The following is a 17,452-nucleotide window of genomic DNA, read 5'->3' on the forward strand; positions in this document are numbered from 1 at the left end:
TACCGGGGTGGATGGGTGGGCGGAGGAACTCATCTTGGACTGGTGGGCTGGACTGCAGGAAGCCCCAAAGTAGGTGGAACCAGAGCCAATGAGAGGCGGAGCCAACTCATTCTAGTCCCCACCCTCCTCCTCCTCCCTGCTGAGTTCTGCAAGGGGGTGTAAAGTGAGTAGATTTGTCTTTAAATGCAAACTGAACTCTCTCCCTGGCTAGGGGAGCGTTCTGTTCACGTTCGTCTTCACTTGCCCACTGCCTGCTGAAACTGGGAAGGCTTCCTCTCGGTTGTGTCAGCTGCGTGACACAGACGCGGAGAGAGGGAAGCTCATGGGGACTGATTCTGAGGGGAGTCGATATGGATCAGCACCTGGAGAAGGTAAGTGGAGAAATATTTGCATCTGCGGATGCTACTGCAGCAATCCTCTATGCATGGGAGTAAGCCCTGTTGTAGTCAGTAGGATTTAGGTCTGAGTGTAAAGAATTGCCCTGTAGAATGGCAAACTCATGGGTGCAAGGTTTTTTTTGCAGACAAGGAGGGAGTCACTGATTTTAACCCAAAATAACTTTATTGCTGCCATCGCTCGTGATACAACACACACACAAGATCAGCTGCCCACGTGGGCGGTGCTTGGCCTCAGGGCCGTGTGTGGCCGGCCTGACCCCCCTCCCCTCCACAAGCAAGCTGCTGGTGCATGAAATGAAAGTCACAGACTTGGTGCGAAGAACCTGAGGACCACACCTTTCACACGCACGCACAAACACCCCTCGGCTAATAGATTATCATCATCAATCATATTATTATTCATAAGAGGAGGAAGCACCATTTGGCAACCCCCCCCCCCCCGAAAAAAACAACCACCAGAGGAAGAGGAATTACGAAACAAGACAGAGAACAAATCCAGACTAGCCACTTTGTTGTGTCAGGAGGAGTGTGGATTGTGGCCTTGCCGACAGTAGGGTGAACTGGGGAGGGCCAGGGTTTCAAGTGTTAAAGGGGCCCAAGGCCATCTCCTAACACCCAGATATTTTTAAAAAAGGAGGGGATGGAAAAGAATGGGAAGGATCCAGAGGAGGCCCAGCAGGCTGGGGACGGACGGGTCTTGTTAATTTCCATTTCGCTTTTTGTCTCAATTTTAATTGTAGTTCTCTGCATTCTTCATTTTAGTGTGAATTTCTCCCAAGCTACACACCTTTGTGGGGAACTTTGCGTACATGTTTTTTTTTTCTGCAAAACAATTTCCCGGATTAGAACACATTTTGCAGAGTCTCTTCGCGAACATTTGCCTTTTTATGCAGATTCCCTCCCCCCCGTCTATGTATTTTGTCCTCATTACTCGATGGGACAGCCGCATTGCACAATGCAGAGAAGTGCAAATGTCAGAAGGTGGCTGTGTCAGTGTGCATATTGTTTCAGAAAGTGCGAACTGAGTCGGTTCGCCTTTAAATGGAAACTGAATCCAAGTTGTCCCCCAACCCTCTGTCCGCTGGGAATTTTCCCCTTGTCGTCCTGCCCCGCTGGCATGAACGAGAGTTCTTCTCGAGCGTATCGCTTTATGCTTTAGGTTGGATTTCTGCATTGAGTTGGACTCAATGAACTTAGAGGCCCCTTCCGACTCGGCTATTCTGTGGAGCTGGCTCAGGAGAAATGATAAACCTTCCCAGCTTGAGGTGTGACCAGTGCTATAGTTTGCGCTCTGGTAATAAGCTGTCTCTCTACTGTGATAAAAGGGGAACGAGAGAAAAGGGTCGTGACAGGTTATGCACAACTAAACCAAGTTCTCAACCTTTAAACTTGGTGCTTGGGATGTGGTTTTGGTTCCTGGTGTCTGAGATGTGGTTTTCCTTGGGAAGGCTTTTCTAACAGGAAACACAGAAATTAATTTGCATTTGGGGAAAAGCGCATGTGAAGCTTTACAAGCTTTGCTTGAGGGGTTAGCTAGCACCCACCATTCTGAGGAGGCATGTAAGGTTTCTGAGGAGTCAAAGGGAGAGGAAAAAAATAGCTGCATGAGAAGATCTCTCATATATATATGCCTGAGTTTGTCGGTGTTCGTGCTGGATGCTCATTTCCCTGAAGCAAACAGAGGCTCTTATTCTGGGTCTCCGTTGAGCATAAACAGATCAGGATTTGGGGAGGCGGTGACCTTGGGGGTGGGGTGGGGAGTTTGACACCTTGGAGCCCCGTTTCCTAGCTATGGCTGGCACCCACAGCCAATGGGACGGCACACTCCAAAGCAGTGTTGGCTGATGCCCATTTGGGACTGGCAGGGTGGAAGGCACAGTGCCAATGATGGGCACGGCCACCCCCTGACTGGCTGTAAACAAGGCAGGTAGTTGAGGGCGTTGGGTGGGGGCAGAGCGAGGTTGGCAGGGCAACATCCCATTTGCCCTGATGAGCCTTAAATATGCTTTCCTGAACCTTGGTGCCCCCCTCCCCAAGTTTCGGATCACGGCCCTAGCCAGCGCGGCCCTATGATGCTGGGGTCTTGGGGGGCCTGGAGGGCACCAGAATGCAGAAAAGCTGATTTAAGCAATCTGCCAAGTTTCGATAATACGGATGCAGAATTGGACAGCGTGCTCATTGGCTTGATAAATCCCTTTCGTTGCCCCTCTCGGAGAGGTCACATCCACCCCACACATTGAAAGTACATGGCTTCCCCCAAAGAATCCTGGGAACTGTACTTTACCCTTCACAGAGCTGCCATTCCCATTTGGTTTGGTCCCTATAAACAGCACAATGTACTTCAACGCTGCTCAACTAACTCCAGCGCACCCAAGAGGACTCCAGAGACTGGCTCGGATACAGGCCTGGCTAGCTTCCCCCAACCATCACCGACAGGCTCAGCTTCTGACACAACCGGCCTGCTTTCAGCTGTGCCCGCCCACAAACTCGGGAGCAAAGCATGAAATGGACCAAGAGCCCAGTGGAGACGGAAAGCTGTCCTTGCTTTGGATGTTCAGGGATGAATAAATCCTCAAGGCTCATGGAGGAGTGCCAAACAGAGGAGGGAGTGTTGGAGCAACAGGGTTCTCCAGCAGAGAGAGGGACGTCGAGTTGATGGCTTTGCTTGCACGGTCCATACCTCTGTCATTTCCTGGAGTCCAGAGGCGGCTGGTGACCACTGGGTCCGGTGGGGCGGAAGGCAAGGCGCCCAAGCAGTAGGCGGAGCCAAACCCAATGATAGGCGGAGCAGCGGTGCAGCACTGAGATGCAGGAGGAAGAAGCGGCCTGGCAGCGCCGCCCTCTGGACTGCTTGCAAGTATGACTGTCAGGCAGGTGTGGGGGGCAGCTGAGAGCAGACTGAGGTTGGTGGGGCCGGGCCCCATCTGCCCTTACAGACCCACCTCTGCCACTGGAGTCCCACGCTGAGGGCATTGATGGGAGAGGAGCACGGATAAGGACAGCCACCTGAAAGACGCCTTTGATTTTGGACAGCAGAATTAGCTCTGGTCCAGATCTGGGGCTGTTTGGGATGCCGAGGCATGGGGGGGGGAGAGGTGCTGATTTTCCTGGGGGGTTGATGTGGGGCAGCGCACCGTCTGAGCCCTTGGCTTCGTGGGTGTCTCTGAGGGCAGGTTTAAAAGAGATGGAGCTGCAACCTCATCTTGAGCGCCTGGCCCAGCTCTCCGGTGAGGTAGTCGAGATCCTTCAGGGCCTCTAGTTCCTGCAGCTCCCGCTTGCGGTAGAGGGGGACGCTGGCAATCTCCAGCACGTAAGTGCCGGGGGCGGCCTGCTTGCGGACTAAGTGCAGGTAGCTGAGACCTTCCTTCTGGTGGATGTGGAAGTAGCCCGCCTGGTTCCCGTGGGCGATGATGTAGCGGACGCGGTTCTCCAGGGGGGCCACGGCGGGCAGCAGCTCAAGGATGTGCTCCTTGGGACCCAGGTTGGAAAGGTTGAGTGCGACCACCACGGGGGCGCCCACGTCGATGCTGGCCAGGCTGACGTCCAGTTTCTGCAGGGGGAGGAAGGAAAGGGAGAGGAGGACTTCTTTTATTCTTTATTAAAAAGAGCTTGCAGCAGCTCGAATGACAAAAACCTGGCAAAAGCAAGAAACAATTACAACGTCTGCTGGATCAATCGCACCCAGGATTGAAGTGACTTGTTCCACTATGCACGGTGCTGAAACACCACAAGCGACTCCATTGCACCAGAAGAGAACATCAGAATTGCCTTGCTGGATCAGGCCAGCGGCCCACCTAGCCCAGCCCCCTTGTCCTCACGGAGGCCAACCAGGTGCCCATCGTGGGAACCCTGCAAGCGGAACCTGAGTGCGGGAGCAACTGACTAGCAGCCGCTCTCCAGGCTTTCAGACAAGGGTCTGTCCCACCCCTGCCAGAAGATGCTGAGGTTGGACCTTCTGCATGCAAAAACAGGGGCTCTGCCGCTGATTTGGCCCTGCCTCAAATCCACCTTCAAGCCCCCCGCCCCTAGTGATTCACTTACCCGCAGGCTGGTTCTGTTGGTCAACAGCCTTGGGGGCAGCCAGCCAGACCTGAGGCAGTATTACATAAGGGCGTAAGAGCCCTTCTGGATCAGGCCGCTGGCCCATCTAATCCAGCATCCTGTTCTCACCGTGGCCAACCAGATGCCCGCTACGAGAAGCCTGCAAGCAGGACTTGAGCGCAAGAGCAACTCTCCCCTCCTGCATTTCGCAGCAATGGGCATTCAAAAGCATCCTGCCTCTGACCCCGGAGCCAGAGCATAGCCATCGTGGCTAGTAGCCATTGATTGCCGCCGCCTCCTCTATAAATTTGTCTGATCCTCTTTTAAAGCCGTCCGAGTTGGTGGCCGTCACTGCCTCCTGAGAAGAGCAGTTTGGAAGGCCTCTCTTGCGTGGGTCTCTGAGGCCTCTTCCCTCCCCTCCTCACCTGGTGCTCGCCGGTGCCATTGACGCTGCGCCGGTGCCGTCCACTCTTGGGGTAACCATTGATCTTGCACTCATAACAAGCTTCGGGGGAGAGTAGATTCTCCTCCTCTTCTTCCTCTAGGGGAGCAGGAAGGTAGGCCTCTTTGCCAAATCCGAGTCCCGAGACACAGTGCCTGTGGATTCAAGAGAAAGTAAGTCATAGGGCCGGAAGATCTGGAAGGGCAAAGGAGGGGGCACTTGCACCTCTTCCTGTCTTTTCACTTCAGTCCTTTGTACTTGAGCACCAACCATCCCTTCCAAAAAGGCAAGGTGGCCCTACCGTTGAGAATAATGGGAAGTTGATTGTTGCTATTATCGTTCCCCCCCCCAACCACCTTGTTATGTGCCTCCAAGTCGACTGCGACTTATGGCGACCTTATGAGTCAGTGACCTGCAACGACATCTGTCGCGAACCACCCTGTTCAGATCTTGTAAGGTCAGGTCTGTGGCTTCCTTTATGGAATCAATCCATCCCTTGTTTGGCCTTTCCCTTTTTCTACTCCCTTCTGTTTTTCCCAGCATTATTGTCTTTTCTAGTGAATCCTGTCTTCTCATGATGTGTCCAAAGTAGGATAACCTCAGTTTCATCATTTTAACTTCTAGTGACAGTTCTGGTTTAATTTGTTCTAACGCCCAATTATTTGTCTTTTTTGCAGTCCATGGTATCCGCAAAGCTCTCCTCCGACACCACATTTCAAAGGAGTTGATCTTTCTCTTATCTGCTCTTTTAACTGTCCAACTTTCGCATCCGTATGTAGAGACTGGGAATACCATGGTCTGAATGATCCCGACTTTAGTGTTCGGTGATACATCTTTGCATTTGAGGACCTTTTCTAGTTCTCTCACAGCTGCCCTCCCCAGTGCTAGCCTTCTTCTGATTTCTTGACTATTGTCTCCATTTCGTTAATGGCTGTGCTGAGATACTGATAAACCTTATTTATTTATTTATTTATTTATTTAATTACATTTCTAGACCGCCCTATAGCAGAAAGCTCTCAGGGCGGTGTACAACAAATAAAATCACAATTAAAATATGAGCAAGTGTGGAAAAAAAAATATATATATAGTACAATTATAAAACATTAATAAAATTGCCATTGAGATTTATAAATTAAGATCATATTAAGTTTAGAATGTTAAATTAAAATATTTAAAAATTTACAAAATTTAAAAACCTTGACAAGTTCTATGTCCTCATTGTCAACTTTAAAGTTACATAAATCTTCTGTTGTCATTATTTTAGTCTTTTTGATGTTGAGCTGTAGTCCTGCTTTTGTGTTTTCCTCTAACTTTCATCAGCATTTGTTTCAAATCGTTACTGGTTTCCGCTAGCAGTATGGTATCATCTGCATGAAATGGGTTAGGAGAATTTGCATGTGCCTACTTGGATGATATTTGCCATTCTTAGTTCTGATTGGGAATCTCATGTTAAAACACTTACAAGCTGTGTTCTAAAGACTGCAAAATGCTAGGTTAACTGTTAAAGCTCAAACATGTCAGTGGTCTTGGGGAGGTGACTTATTTGGGTCATCACACAGAGGGGTTGTCTGAAACCCCTTGATGCAAAGATTGAAGCCATTCAAAATTGTCCTGTGCCTCACAAAGAAGCAAGTCCAGTCTTTTGGGGGGCTTCCAGGTTATTACAGAAGGTTTGCCCCTCACTTTAGCGGTATTGCATCCCCCCTGATTTATGTAAAAAATGTAAGCCCAAGCAAGTGCAATGGTCGGATAGCTCTCAAAAGCTTTGCTTGTTAATTACCCATTTCTAAAAGCTCCTGATTCTTCTGAACCCTTAGTGGTACAAACCGATTCTTCTAATTTTGGCCTTGGAGCTGTTTTGTGACAATATGACACAGATGATTACACCCTGTTGCTTATCTTAGCAAAAAATTGATCCAACAGGCGAGAAATTTGGTGACAATTGAGAAGGAATGTATGGACATTAGAGAAGCTTGTGGGGTTGCCATTTTCAACTGCAGACTGATCATTCACCCTCGTGTTGGTTATCTAGAATGAAAAAATCTACCCAGAAATTGTTAAGATGGAGCTTGGCCTTACAATATTTCAATTTCAGTATAAATCATATTAAAGGATCAGAAAATATAATTGCTGACAGTCTAGCCAGAGCCTTTGCTCCAGAAGATTGATTTGCCAGTTCTGCTGACCTATGTTTGATTCTGACCTATTTCAGGGATCGAGATTGTAACAGGTTTTAAAGCGATGGGGATTTTTATCATTTTATATGCTGTGCCTGGAAATGGACCTGGATTGTTGGAAGTGTCCTGTTATTCTTCTCTTTTTATCCACATTTATCTTTATTTAGTTGACTGTTAAGAATTTAGTATTAAAATTGTCTTTTGATAGACTTTTAGGTTTGTTTACATTTTACCTTTTTAGAAGGCATAGGTTAGATCATGTTGGGGGATTAAACTTAAGAATTTTTCTTTGGCAGACCTTTGTTAGTCTGTTTGCGATCTCTATTGAGAGCTAACGATGACATCAGAGGTGTGGACCTCTGATGTCATCTTTTTAAAAAAGGGGGAACATGTCATGCTGGGTGCAGAGCTGGGAATTGTGGGGGTTCTTTTTGATACCCTTTGGATAGTGTGAGACCTTCGTAGGTTAACATTTGGTTTCTGCAATGAGGCCATGAGTGGCAGTTGTCTGCCCACCTTCCAGAAGGATGTGTAAGCAGAGGCCCAACTTAACACCTTCTTGTCAGCAGAGGACAGGCTCCACGGAAGACGTGGCTGCTGGAAAATTTCAGGGAGGATGTACAATTTGGCCCCTGATTGGTTAATTGTCTCTGGCCTGCAGATCCATTTTTCTGCACTCTCGCTGGCCTTGTCTTACACATCCTTACTTTCCAAAATAACAACTTTTTGTGACGGAAGTCCATCTTTAAACAGTTACCAATTTTGCCAAAATGCACCTAATTGACAGTGTGTTCACCAGGAGATAGGTTCAGTTTCGAATCCTGCAAAGCTGCCACCCTGTGGTAACTGGCCGGGTTCTCCCCCTGCCCTTCTCCTATCTCCCATCTTCTCCTAATTTCTCCTATCTCCTTGTTCTGTCTTCTATCTCCTATTTTCTCCTATCTCCTCCTATCTTCTATCTCCTATCTTCTCCTTCTATCTTGTGTGTAAGGAATCAAATATTGGGAATTTGTAATCTTTGATTCACCTGAGCGAACCAGAATTTGGAAAACCGGGAACAGCAAAGATTCCCTCTGTGACCCCTGAGTACATATCTTGGAAGCCTGAAGGTACAGACTTCCTGACTCCTCTGGAAATTTGGGGAATGTCACCCAGTAAGAACAGGCACTCCTTTCAAATGAGGAAATGTTTATGATAATCTCAACCTTTAGGAAGAGACAGAACATAAGGAGTTCACAGGTAGGAGATTGCAGTCATTATCTAGGAATTCCTCAAGGAATGGTTTATGGAAAAAACCAAATTCCTTGACTGATGGTCCTAAATTCTTCCATTGGTCTTGTGAAGTCCACATCTTCCTGGGGGCATTTACACTGGGTTTATATTGGGGTCGGTTTAGTTAGAAAAAGCTATAAAACATGAGGGGTTGAGAGGGGTAAGGAGTGCCTCTTCTGGAGGGCTCCGACAGCTGCTTTTCTTACCAACACACCCTAGCATCTTTGGGACAAATTGCAGAGCTTCAGAGCTAAGGATTGGGTGAGATCTTTCAAATCTAGCGCTGGTTACCCAAGGGCAGAGCTTTTGGCTCATTGGGCTAGATACAAAAGGTCTCTCTCAGCCCTAGGCTTGCAACAACTCTCCAGGAAAGGTATATGCAACTATCTGGGCCTTTGTCTTTCTGTGTGGATGAGCTTAGTGTGAAAGTGTTCATAAGGTTAGTCTCTTTGCTTTAGTCTATCCGGTGTTGCTGAATGAATGAACAGTAATTAGAAAGCTGCTCATTGTTAACTGTAATTGTAAACTGCAATGTTTTTCCTTGTTTCTTCTCTTAATAAATCCACTCTTGATTTCACTTTGTGTATGTGTCATTAGGTTAAGGGTAAAATCATACATGCTCTGGGGGTGACGTGCGGGTAACTCCAGCCAAAGATCCTCCTGCGATAGGGGAACTTGCATTTCTAGTGAGCTATGCTCATGAGGAAGTCCAAGGTCCACTCGTAACACCTGTCCTCCTACTATCTCCTATCTTCTTCTATCTCTTATCTAGATAGAAGGAGAAGATGGGAGACAGAAGGAGAAGATAGGAGATAGAAGATAGGATTCTATCTCCTATCTTGTCCTGTCTTCCCCTATTTCCTATCTTCTCCTTTTATCTCCTATCTTCTACTTTCCTATCTCCTATCTAGACAGGAGAAGATAGGAGACAGAAGGAGAAGATGGTAGAAGAAGATAGGAGACAGAAGGAAAAGATAGAAGATAAGAGGAGATAGAAGATAGGATTCTTTCTCCTACTCCTATCTGTTCCTTCTTCCCATCTTCTCCATCGATCTCCTATCTTCCCCTTTTATTTCATATTTTCTCCTTTCTATCTCTTATCTTCTTGTATCTTCTTCTGTCTCCTGCCTTCTCCTATCTTCTCCTTCTATCTCCTATCTTGCCCCATCTTTTCTTTCTATCTAAGCCATCTTCTCCTTCTATCTCCTATCTCATATCTTCTCTGATCTTCTCTGATCTCCTACATTCTCCTCTCCTATCTTCCCCTTCTATCTCCTATCCTGTCCTATCTTCTTCTATCTCCTTCTTTCACTGATCTTTTCTATCTTCTCCTTCTATCTCCAATCTTCTTCGATGTTCTGCTATCTTGTCCTATCATCTTGTTCTATCTCCGATCTCCTATCCTCTTCTATCTTCTCCTTCTATCTCCGATCTTGTCCTATCTTCTTTCTCTCGCTTCTCGCTGGTCGTTCTGGCTTTTAGCTTGTAGCTGGTCCGTCTGGCTTCTAGCTCCTAGCTGGTCTTTCTGGCTTCTAGCTCCTAGCTGGCCCTTCTGGCTTCTAGCTCCTAGCTGGCCCTTCTGGCTTCTAGCTCCTAGCTGGCCCTTCTGGCTTCTAGCTCCTAGCTGGCCCTTCTGGCTTCTAGCTCCTAGCTGGCCCTTCTGGCTTCTAGCTCCTAGCTGGCCCTTCTGGCTTCTAGCTCCTAGCTGGCCCTTCTGGCTTCTAGCTCCTAGCTGGCCCTTCTGGCTTCTAGCTCCTAGCTGGCCCTTCTGGCTTCTAGCTCCTAGCTGGCCCTTCTGGCTTCTAGCTCCTAGCTGGCCCTTCTGGCTTCTAGCTCCTAGCTGGCCCTTCTGGCTTCTGGCTCCTAGCTGGCCCTTCTGGCTTCTGGCTTCTAGCTGGCCCTTCTGGCTTCTAGCTGGCCCTTCTGTCTTCTAGCTGGTCCGTCTGGCTTCTAGCTCCTAGCGGGTCCGTCTGGCTGTTAGCTCCTAGCGGGCCCGTCTGGCTGTTAGCTCCTAGCGGGCCCGTCTGGCTGTTAGCTCCTAGCGGGCCCGTCTGGCTGTTAGCTCCTAGCGGGCCCGTCTGGCTGTTAGCTCCTAGCGGGCCCGTCTGGCTGTTAGCTCCTAGCGGGCCCGTCTGGCTGTTAGCTCCTAGCGGGCCCGTCTGGCTGTTAGCTCCTAGCGGGCCCGTCTGGCTGTTAGCTCCTAGCGGGCCCGTCTGGCTGTTAGCTCCTAGCGGGCCCGTCTGGCTGTTAGCTCCTAGCGGGCCCGTCTGGCTGTTAGCTCCTAGCGGGCCCGTCTGGCTGTTAGCTCCTAGCGGGCCCGTCTGGCTGTTAGCTCCTAGCGGGCCCGTCTGGCTGTTAGCTCCTAGCGGGCCCGTCTGGCTGTTAGCTCCTAGCGGGCCCGTCTGGCTGTTAGCTCCTAGCGGGCCCGTCTGGCTGTTAGCTCCTAGCGGGCCCGTCTGGCTGTTAGCTCCTAGCGGGCCCGTCTGGCTGTTAGCTCCTAGCGGGCCCGTCTGGCTGTTAGCTCCTAGCGGGCCCGTCTGGCTGTTAGCTCCTAGCGGGCCCGTCTGGCTTTTAGCTCCTAGCGGGTCCGTCTGGATTTTAGCTCCTAGCGGGTCCGTCTGGCTTCTTGCTCCTAGCGGGTCCGTCTGGCTTCTTGCTCCTAGCTTCTAGCTGGTCCGTCTGGCTTTTAGCTCCTAACTGGTCCTTCTGGCTTTTAGCTCCTAACTGGTCCTTCTGGCTTTTAGCTCCTAACTGGTCCTTCTGGCTTCTAGCTGGTCCTCCTGGCTTTTAGCTTCTAGCTTCTAGCTGGTCCGTCTGGCTTTTAGCTCCTAGCTTCTAGCTGGTGCGTCTGGCTTTTAGCTTCTAGCTTCTAGCTGGTCCGTCTGGCTTTTAGCTTCTAGCTCCTAGCTGGTCCGTCTGGCTTTTAGCTCCTAGCTGGTCCTTCTGGCTCCTAGCTGGTCCTTCTGGCTTCTAGCTGGTCCTTCTGGCTTCTAGCTGGTCCTTCTGGCTTCTAGCTGGTCCTTCTGGCTTCTAGCTGGTCCTTCTGGCTTCTAGCTGGTCCTTCTGGCTTCTAGCTGGTCCTTCTGGCTTTTAGCTCCTAGCTGGTCCTTCTGGCTTTTAGCTCCTAGCTGGTCCATCTGGCTTTTAGCTCCTAGCTGGTCCATCTGGCTTTTAGCTCCTAGCTGGTCCTTCTGGCTTTTAGCTCCTAGCTGGTCCTTCTGGCTTCTTGCTCCTAGCTTCTAGCTGGTCCGTCTGGCTTTTAGCTTCTAGCTGGTCCTTCTGGCTTCTAGCTGGTCCTTCTGGCTTCTAGCTGGTCCTTCTGGCTTCTAGCTGGTCCTTCTGGCTTCTAGCTGGTCCTTCTGGCTTCTAGCTGGTCCTTCTGGCTTCTAGCTGGTCCTTCTGGCTTCTAGCTGGTCCTTCTGGCTTCTAGCTGGTCCTGGCTTGTACTGTGTTGTCCTGTCTGCTATCTTGTCCTATCTTGTCCTATCTTCTCTTTCTATCTCCTATGTTCTCTTTTCCCTCTTGTCCTTCCATCTCCTATCTTGTCCTGTCTTCTCCTCCTCTCATCTCCTGTCTTCTCCTACCTTGTACTGTCGTCTCCTTCTACCGTCTCCTTCCGTCTCCTGTCTTCTCATTATTATTATTATAGTCTGTTTCTACCCTGCCCTTTGGCCCAAAGGCCCTCAAGGCGGCTTACCAAACAAATAGAAACGTATAGAGATACATCATTGAAAGCAATACAATTTAGATGGTACAAAATCGTTGAAGTTGTCAGGAGCTGCTGGCACATTTAGTTAGATTATGAAAAGTTGCAACTGCACAGCTTGTTCCTGAAATCTTCTCTGTAAGACCAGCATGCATTGCTTTCCTGCCGGGAGTCTTCTGAGAGTGATTGAGATCCCGGGATGGATTGCGCCAGCCATATGTCTCTCGCAAGGCAATTTCCCAAGGTAGGAGCCCTTTTTCCTTTGGTTCCCCTGTCTTTCCCGTCTATCTCCGATCTTCTTCTATCTCCAACCTTTTTGATGTTCTCCTATCTTCAGCTATCTTGTCTGATATTCTCCTATCATCTTGTTCCATCTCTGATCTCCCATCCTGTCCTATCTTCTCCTTCTACTTCTTTCTCTGATCTTGTCCTATCTCCTCCTTTCTCTCGCTACTAGCAGGTCCTTCTAGCTTCTACTATCCTGTACTGTGTTTTCCTTTTGTCTGCTACCTTGTTCTATCTCCTCCTCCTTTCTCCTATCTTCTCCTCCTCTCTTCTCCGATCTTGTCCTGTCTTCTTATGTCTCCTATCTTCTCCTATCCTCCTTCTACCTCCTAGCTTCTCTTAGCTTCTTCTATCTCCTTCTTTCTCCTATCTTCTCCTATCTCCTATCTTCTCTTATCTTCTCCTATCTCCTGTCTTGTACTATTTTGTTCTCCTCTTCTTCCATCTCCTGTCTTCTCCTTCTATCTCCTATCTTGTCCTATCTCCATCTCCTGTCGTCCTGTCTTCTCCTATCTATTCCTATCTTCTCTGTTCTTCTGCGATCTCCTATCTGCTATCTTGTCCTATCTTATCCTTCTATCTCTGATCTTGTCCCATCTTCTTATGTCTCCCGTCTTCTCCTATCTTGTCGTATCTTCTCCATCTATCTCATATCTTCTCCTATCCTCCTCCTAGCTTGTTCTATCTTCTTCTTTCTCCTATCCTCCTATCTTGTCCTATATTCTCCTATATTGTCCTATCTTCTCCTTCTTTCTCCTTTCTCTTTTCTCGCTTCTAGCTGGTCCTTCTGGCTTCTACTATCTTGTCCTGTGTTATCCTTCTGTCTGCTATCTTGTCCTATCTTCTCCTTCTCCCCTATCTTGTCCTTCTATCTCTTATCTTCTCCTATCTCATATCTTGTACTATCTTGTTCTCTCTCCTCTTCTTCCATCTCCTATCTTGTCCATCTCCTGTCTCGTGCTATCTTCTATCTATCTTGTCCTATATTCTCTGATCTTCTGCAATCTCCTATCTGCTATCTTGTCCTATCTTATCCTTCTATCTCCGATCTTGTCCCATCTTGTTATGTCTCCCACCTTCTCCTATCTTGTTGTATCTTCTCCATCTATCTCATATCTTCTCCTATCCTCCTTCTATCTCTTAGCTTGTCCAATCTTCTCCTTCTTTCTCCTTTCTCCTTTCTAGCTTCTAGCTGGTCCTTCTAGCTTCTACTATCTCGTTCTGTGTTGTCCTATCTTCTCCTTCTTTCGCCTATCTTGTCCTGTCTTGTCCTCCTCTCTGATCTTGTCCTACCTTCTCCTACCTTCTCCTTTTATCTCCTATCTTCTCCGATCTTGTTATATTATTATTATTATTATTGTTCTTATTGTTGTTGTTATTATAGTCTGTTTCTACCCTGCCCTTTGGCCCAAAGGCCCTCAAGGCGGCTTACCAAACAAATAGACACGTATAGAGATACATCATTGAAAGCAATACAATTTAGATGGTACAAAATCGTTGAAGTTGTCAGGAGCTGCTGGCACATTTAGTTAGATTATGAAAAGTTGCAACTGCACGGCTTGTTCCTGAAATCTTTTCTGTAAGACCAGCATGCATTGCTTTCCTGCCGGGAGTCTTCTGAGAGTGATTGAGATCCCGGGATGGATTGCGCCAGCCATACGTCTCTCGCAAGGCAATTTCAGAAGGTAGGAGCCCTTTTTCCTTTGGTTCCCCTGTCTTTCCCGTCTATCTTCGATCTTCTTCTATCTCCTATCTTGTCTTATCTTCTTCATCTCCTTCTATCTCCAATCTTCTTCGATCTTCTGCTATCTTGTCCTATCATCTTGTTCTATCTCCGATCTCCTGTCCTGTCTTCTCCTTCTATCTCCAATCTTGTCCTATCTTCTTTCTCTCGATTCTAGCTGGTCCTCCTGGCTTTTAGCTCCTAGCTGGTCCTCCTGGCTTTTAGCTTCTAGCTGGTCCTTCTGGCTTTTAGCTTCTAGCTGGTCCTTCTGGCTTTTAGCTTCTAGCTGGTCCTTCTGGCTTTTAGCTTCTAGCTGGTCCTTCTGGCTTTTAGCTTCTAGCTGGTCCTTCTGGCTTTTAGCTTCTAGCTGGTCCTTCTGGCTTTTAGCTTCTAGCTGGTCCGTCTGGCTTTTAGCTTCTAGCTTCTAGCTGGTCCGTCTGGCTTTTAGCTTCTAGCTTCTAGCTGGTCCGTCTGGCTTTTAGCTTCTAGCTTCTAGCTGGTCCTTCTAGCCTACTGTTTTGTCCTGTGTTGTCCTTCTGTCTCCTATCTCATCCTTCTGCTCCTCCTTCTGTCTCCTATCTTCCCCATCTATCTCCTATCATGTCCTGTCTTCTACCTTCTCATATCTTGTCCTACCTTCCCCTTCCATCTCCTATCTTGTCCTTCTATCCTATCTTGCGCTATCTTCCCCGTCTATCTGCTATCTTGTGCTATGCTGCTATCTGCTACCTTCTTTTTCTATCTCCCAGCTTCTCCTATGTTCTCCTGTCTCCTAAGTTGTCTTTCTATCCTATCTTGTCGTTTTATCCCATGTTGTGCTATCTTCTACTTCTATCTGCTATCTTGTGCTGTGCTGCTATCTCCTATGTTCTCCTGTCTCCTAAGTTGTCTGTCTATCCTATCTTGTCGTTTTATCCCATGTTGTGCTATCTTCTACTTCTCCTATCTTGCCCTATCTTCCCTGTCTATCTGCTATCTTGTGCTGTGCTGCTATCTGCTACCTTCTCCTTCCATCTCCCAGCTTCTCCTATGTTCTCCTGTCTCCTAACTTGTCTTTCTATCCTATCTTGTCCTTTTATCCCATGTTGTGCTATCTTCTACTTCTATCTCCTATCGTTTGCTATGTTATCCTATATTGTCCTGTCCTCCTTCTATCTCCAATCTTGTCCTGTCTTCTTTCTCACGCTCCTAGCTGGTCCGTCTGGCTTCTAGATTCTCTGTCTTATACTGTTGTACTTCTGTCTGCTATCTTCTCTCTTCCCTCTTGTCCTTCCATCTCCTATCTTCTCCTCCTATCTTCTCTCTTCCCTCTCCTATCTTGTCCTGTCTTCTCCTCCTCCTATCTCCTATCTTCTCTCTTGTCCTTCCATCTCCTAACTTCTCGTATGTTGTAGTGTCTTCTCCTTCTACCGTCTCCTTCCGTGTCCTGTCTTCTCCTTATTATTATTATAGTCTGTTTCTACCCTGCCCTTTGGCCCAAAGGCCCTCAAGGCGGCTTACCAAACAAATAGAAACGTATAGAGATACATCATTGAAAGCAATACAATTTAGATGGTACAAAATCGTTGAAGTTGTCAGGAGCTGCTGGCACATTTAGTTAGATTATGAAAAGTTGCAACTGCACAGCTTGTTCCTGAAATCTTCTCTGTAAGACCAGCATGCATTGCTTTCCTGCCGGGAGTCTTCTGAGAGTGATTGAGATCCCGGGATGGATTGCGCCAGCCATATGTCTCTCGCAAGGCAATTTCCCAAGGTAGGAGCCCTTTTTCCTTTGGTTCCCCTGTCTTTCCCGTCTATCTTCGATCTTCTTCTATGTTGTCTTATCTTCTCGTTTCTCTCGCTTCTCGCTACTAGCAGGTCGTTCTGGCTTCTACTGTCTTGTCCTGTGTTGTTCTTCTATCTCTTATCTTGCCGTGTCTTCTCTTTCTAGCTCCTCCTATTTTCTGCTATCCTCTCCTATCATCTTGTTCTATCTCCTATCTTGTCCTCTCCTCCTACTTTCTCTTAACTTCTCCTGCTGTCTCTTATCTTCTCCTTCTGTCTGCTTTCTCCTGTCTTGTCCTATATTCTGCTATATTGCCCTATCGTCTCCTTTCTCTCTATTCGCTGGTGTTTCTAGCTTCTAGATCGTAGCTGGTCCTTCTGGGTTCTAGCTGCCCCTTATGGCTTCTACGATCTTGTCCTATTTTCTCCCTCTTTTGCCTGTCTTGCCATATCTTCCTTTTCTATCTTCTTTTCTCCTCTCTTGTGCTGTCTTCTCCTTTTTCCAATCTTCTCTCCTCCGATCTTCTCCTATCTTGTTGTATGTTCCCCTATATTCCCTGTCCATCTGCTATCTTGTGCTATCCCCCTCTCCCCTAACTTGTCTTTCTATCCTATCTTGTCCTTTTATCCCATGTTGTGCTATCTTCTACTTCTATCTCCTATCTCGTCCTATCTTCTTCTCTCTTCTCTTGTGCTATCTTGTCCTATCTCCTATCGTTTGCTATGTTCTCCTATATTGTCCTATCCTCCTTGTATCTCCTGTCTTCTGCTGTCTTCTACCTTCTCATATCTTGCCCTATCTTCTCTTTCTAGCTCCTCCTATCCTCTCATCTTGTTCTATCTCCTATCTTGTCCTACTTTCTCCTAACTTCTCCTGCTATCACTTATCTTTTCCTTCTATCTCCTTTCTCCAGGCTTGTCCTATCTTCTCTTTTTTCCTCCTGGCTTGTGCTATATTCTGCTATATTGCCCTATCGTCTCCTTTCTCTCTTTTCACTGGTCTTTCTAGCTTCTAGACTGTAGCTGGCCCTTGTGCCTTCTACTGTCTTGTATTATTTTCTCCCTCTTTTGCCTGTCTTGCCCTATCTTCCTTTTCTCCTCTCTTGTGCTGTCTTCTCCTTTTTCCGATCTTCTCCTATCTTGTTGTATGTTCCCCTATATTCCCCGTCCATCTGCTATCTTGTGCTATGCTCCTGTCTCCTACCTTCTCCTATCTCCTAACTTGTTTTTCTATCCTATCTTGTCCTTTTATCCCATGTTGTGTTATCTTCTACTTCTATCTGCTATCTTGTCCTATCTCCATCTCCTGTCTTCCTGTCTTCTCCTATCTATTCCTATCTTCTCTGTTCTTCTGCGATCTCCTATCTCCTATCTTGTCCTTCTATCTCTGATCTTGTCCCATCTTCTCCATCTATCTCATATCTTCTCCTATCCTCCTCCTAGCTTGTTCTATCTTCTTCTTTCTCCTATCCTCCTATCTTGTCCTATATTCTCCTACATTGTCCTATCTTCTCCTTCTTTCTCCTTTCTCTTTTCTCGCTTCTAGCTGGTCCTTCTGGCTTCTACTATCTTGTCCTGTGTTATCCTTCTGTCCGCTATCTTGTCCTATCTTCTCCTTCTCCCCTATCTTGTCCTTCTATCTCT

General features: G+C 47.5%; 1 protein-coding gene across 2 annotated transcripts in view; it reads right to left on the reverse strand.

Moving 5' to 3' along the window:
- Nucleotides 1-554: 554 nt before the first annotated feature.
- FBN3 (fibrillin 3) overlaps nt 555-17,452 on the reverse strand; it is a 178,345-nt gene continuing 161,447 nt past the window's right edge. For both annotated transcript variants that reach the window (XM_061601743.1, XM_061601742.1), the window contains 2 exons: nt 4,865-5,036; nt 555-3,948 (listed from right to left, as the gene is read on the reverse strand). In XM_061601743.1, coding sequence (XP_061457727.1) covers nt 3,574-3,948; nt 4,865-5,036 — 547 coding nt within the window. In that variant the 3' untranslated portion in view covers nt 555-3,573. The remainder of the gene's footprint in view (nt 3,949-4,864; nt 5,037-17,452) is intronic.

The sequence above is a fragment of the Rhineura floridana genome, chromosome 18, assembly GCF_030035675.1.
Source record: "Rhineura floridana isolate rRhiFlo1 chromosome 18, rRhiFlo1.hap2, whole genome shotgun sequence".
Taxonomy (NCBI): Eukaryota; Metazoa; Chordata; class Lepidosauria; order Squamata; family Rhineuridae; genus Rhineura; species Rhineura floridana.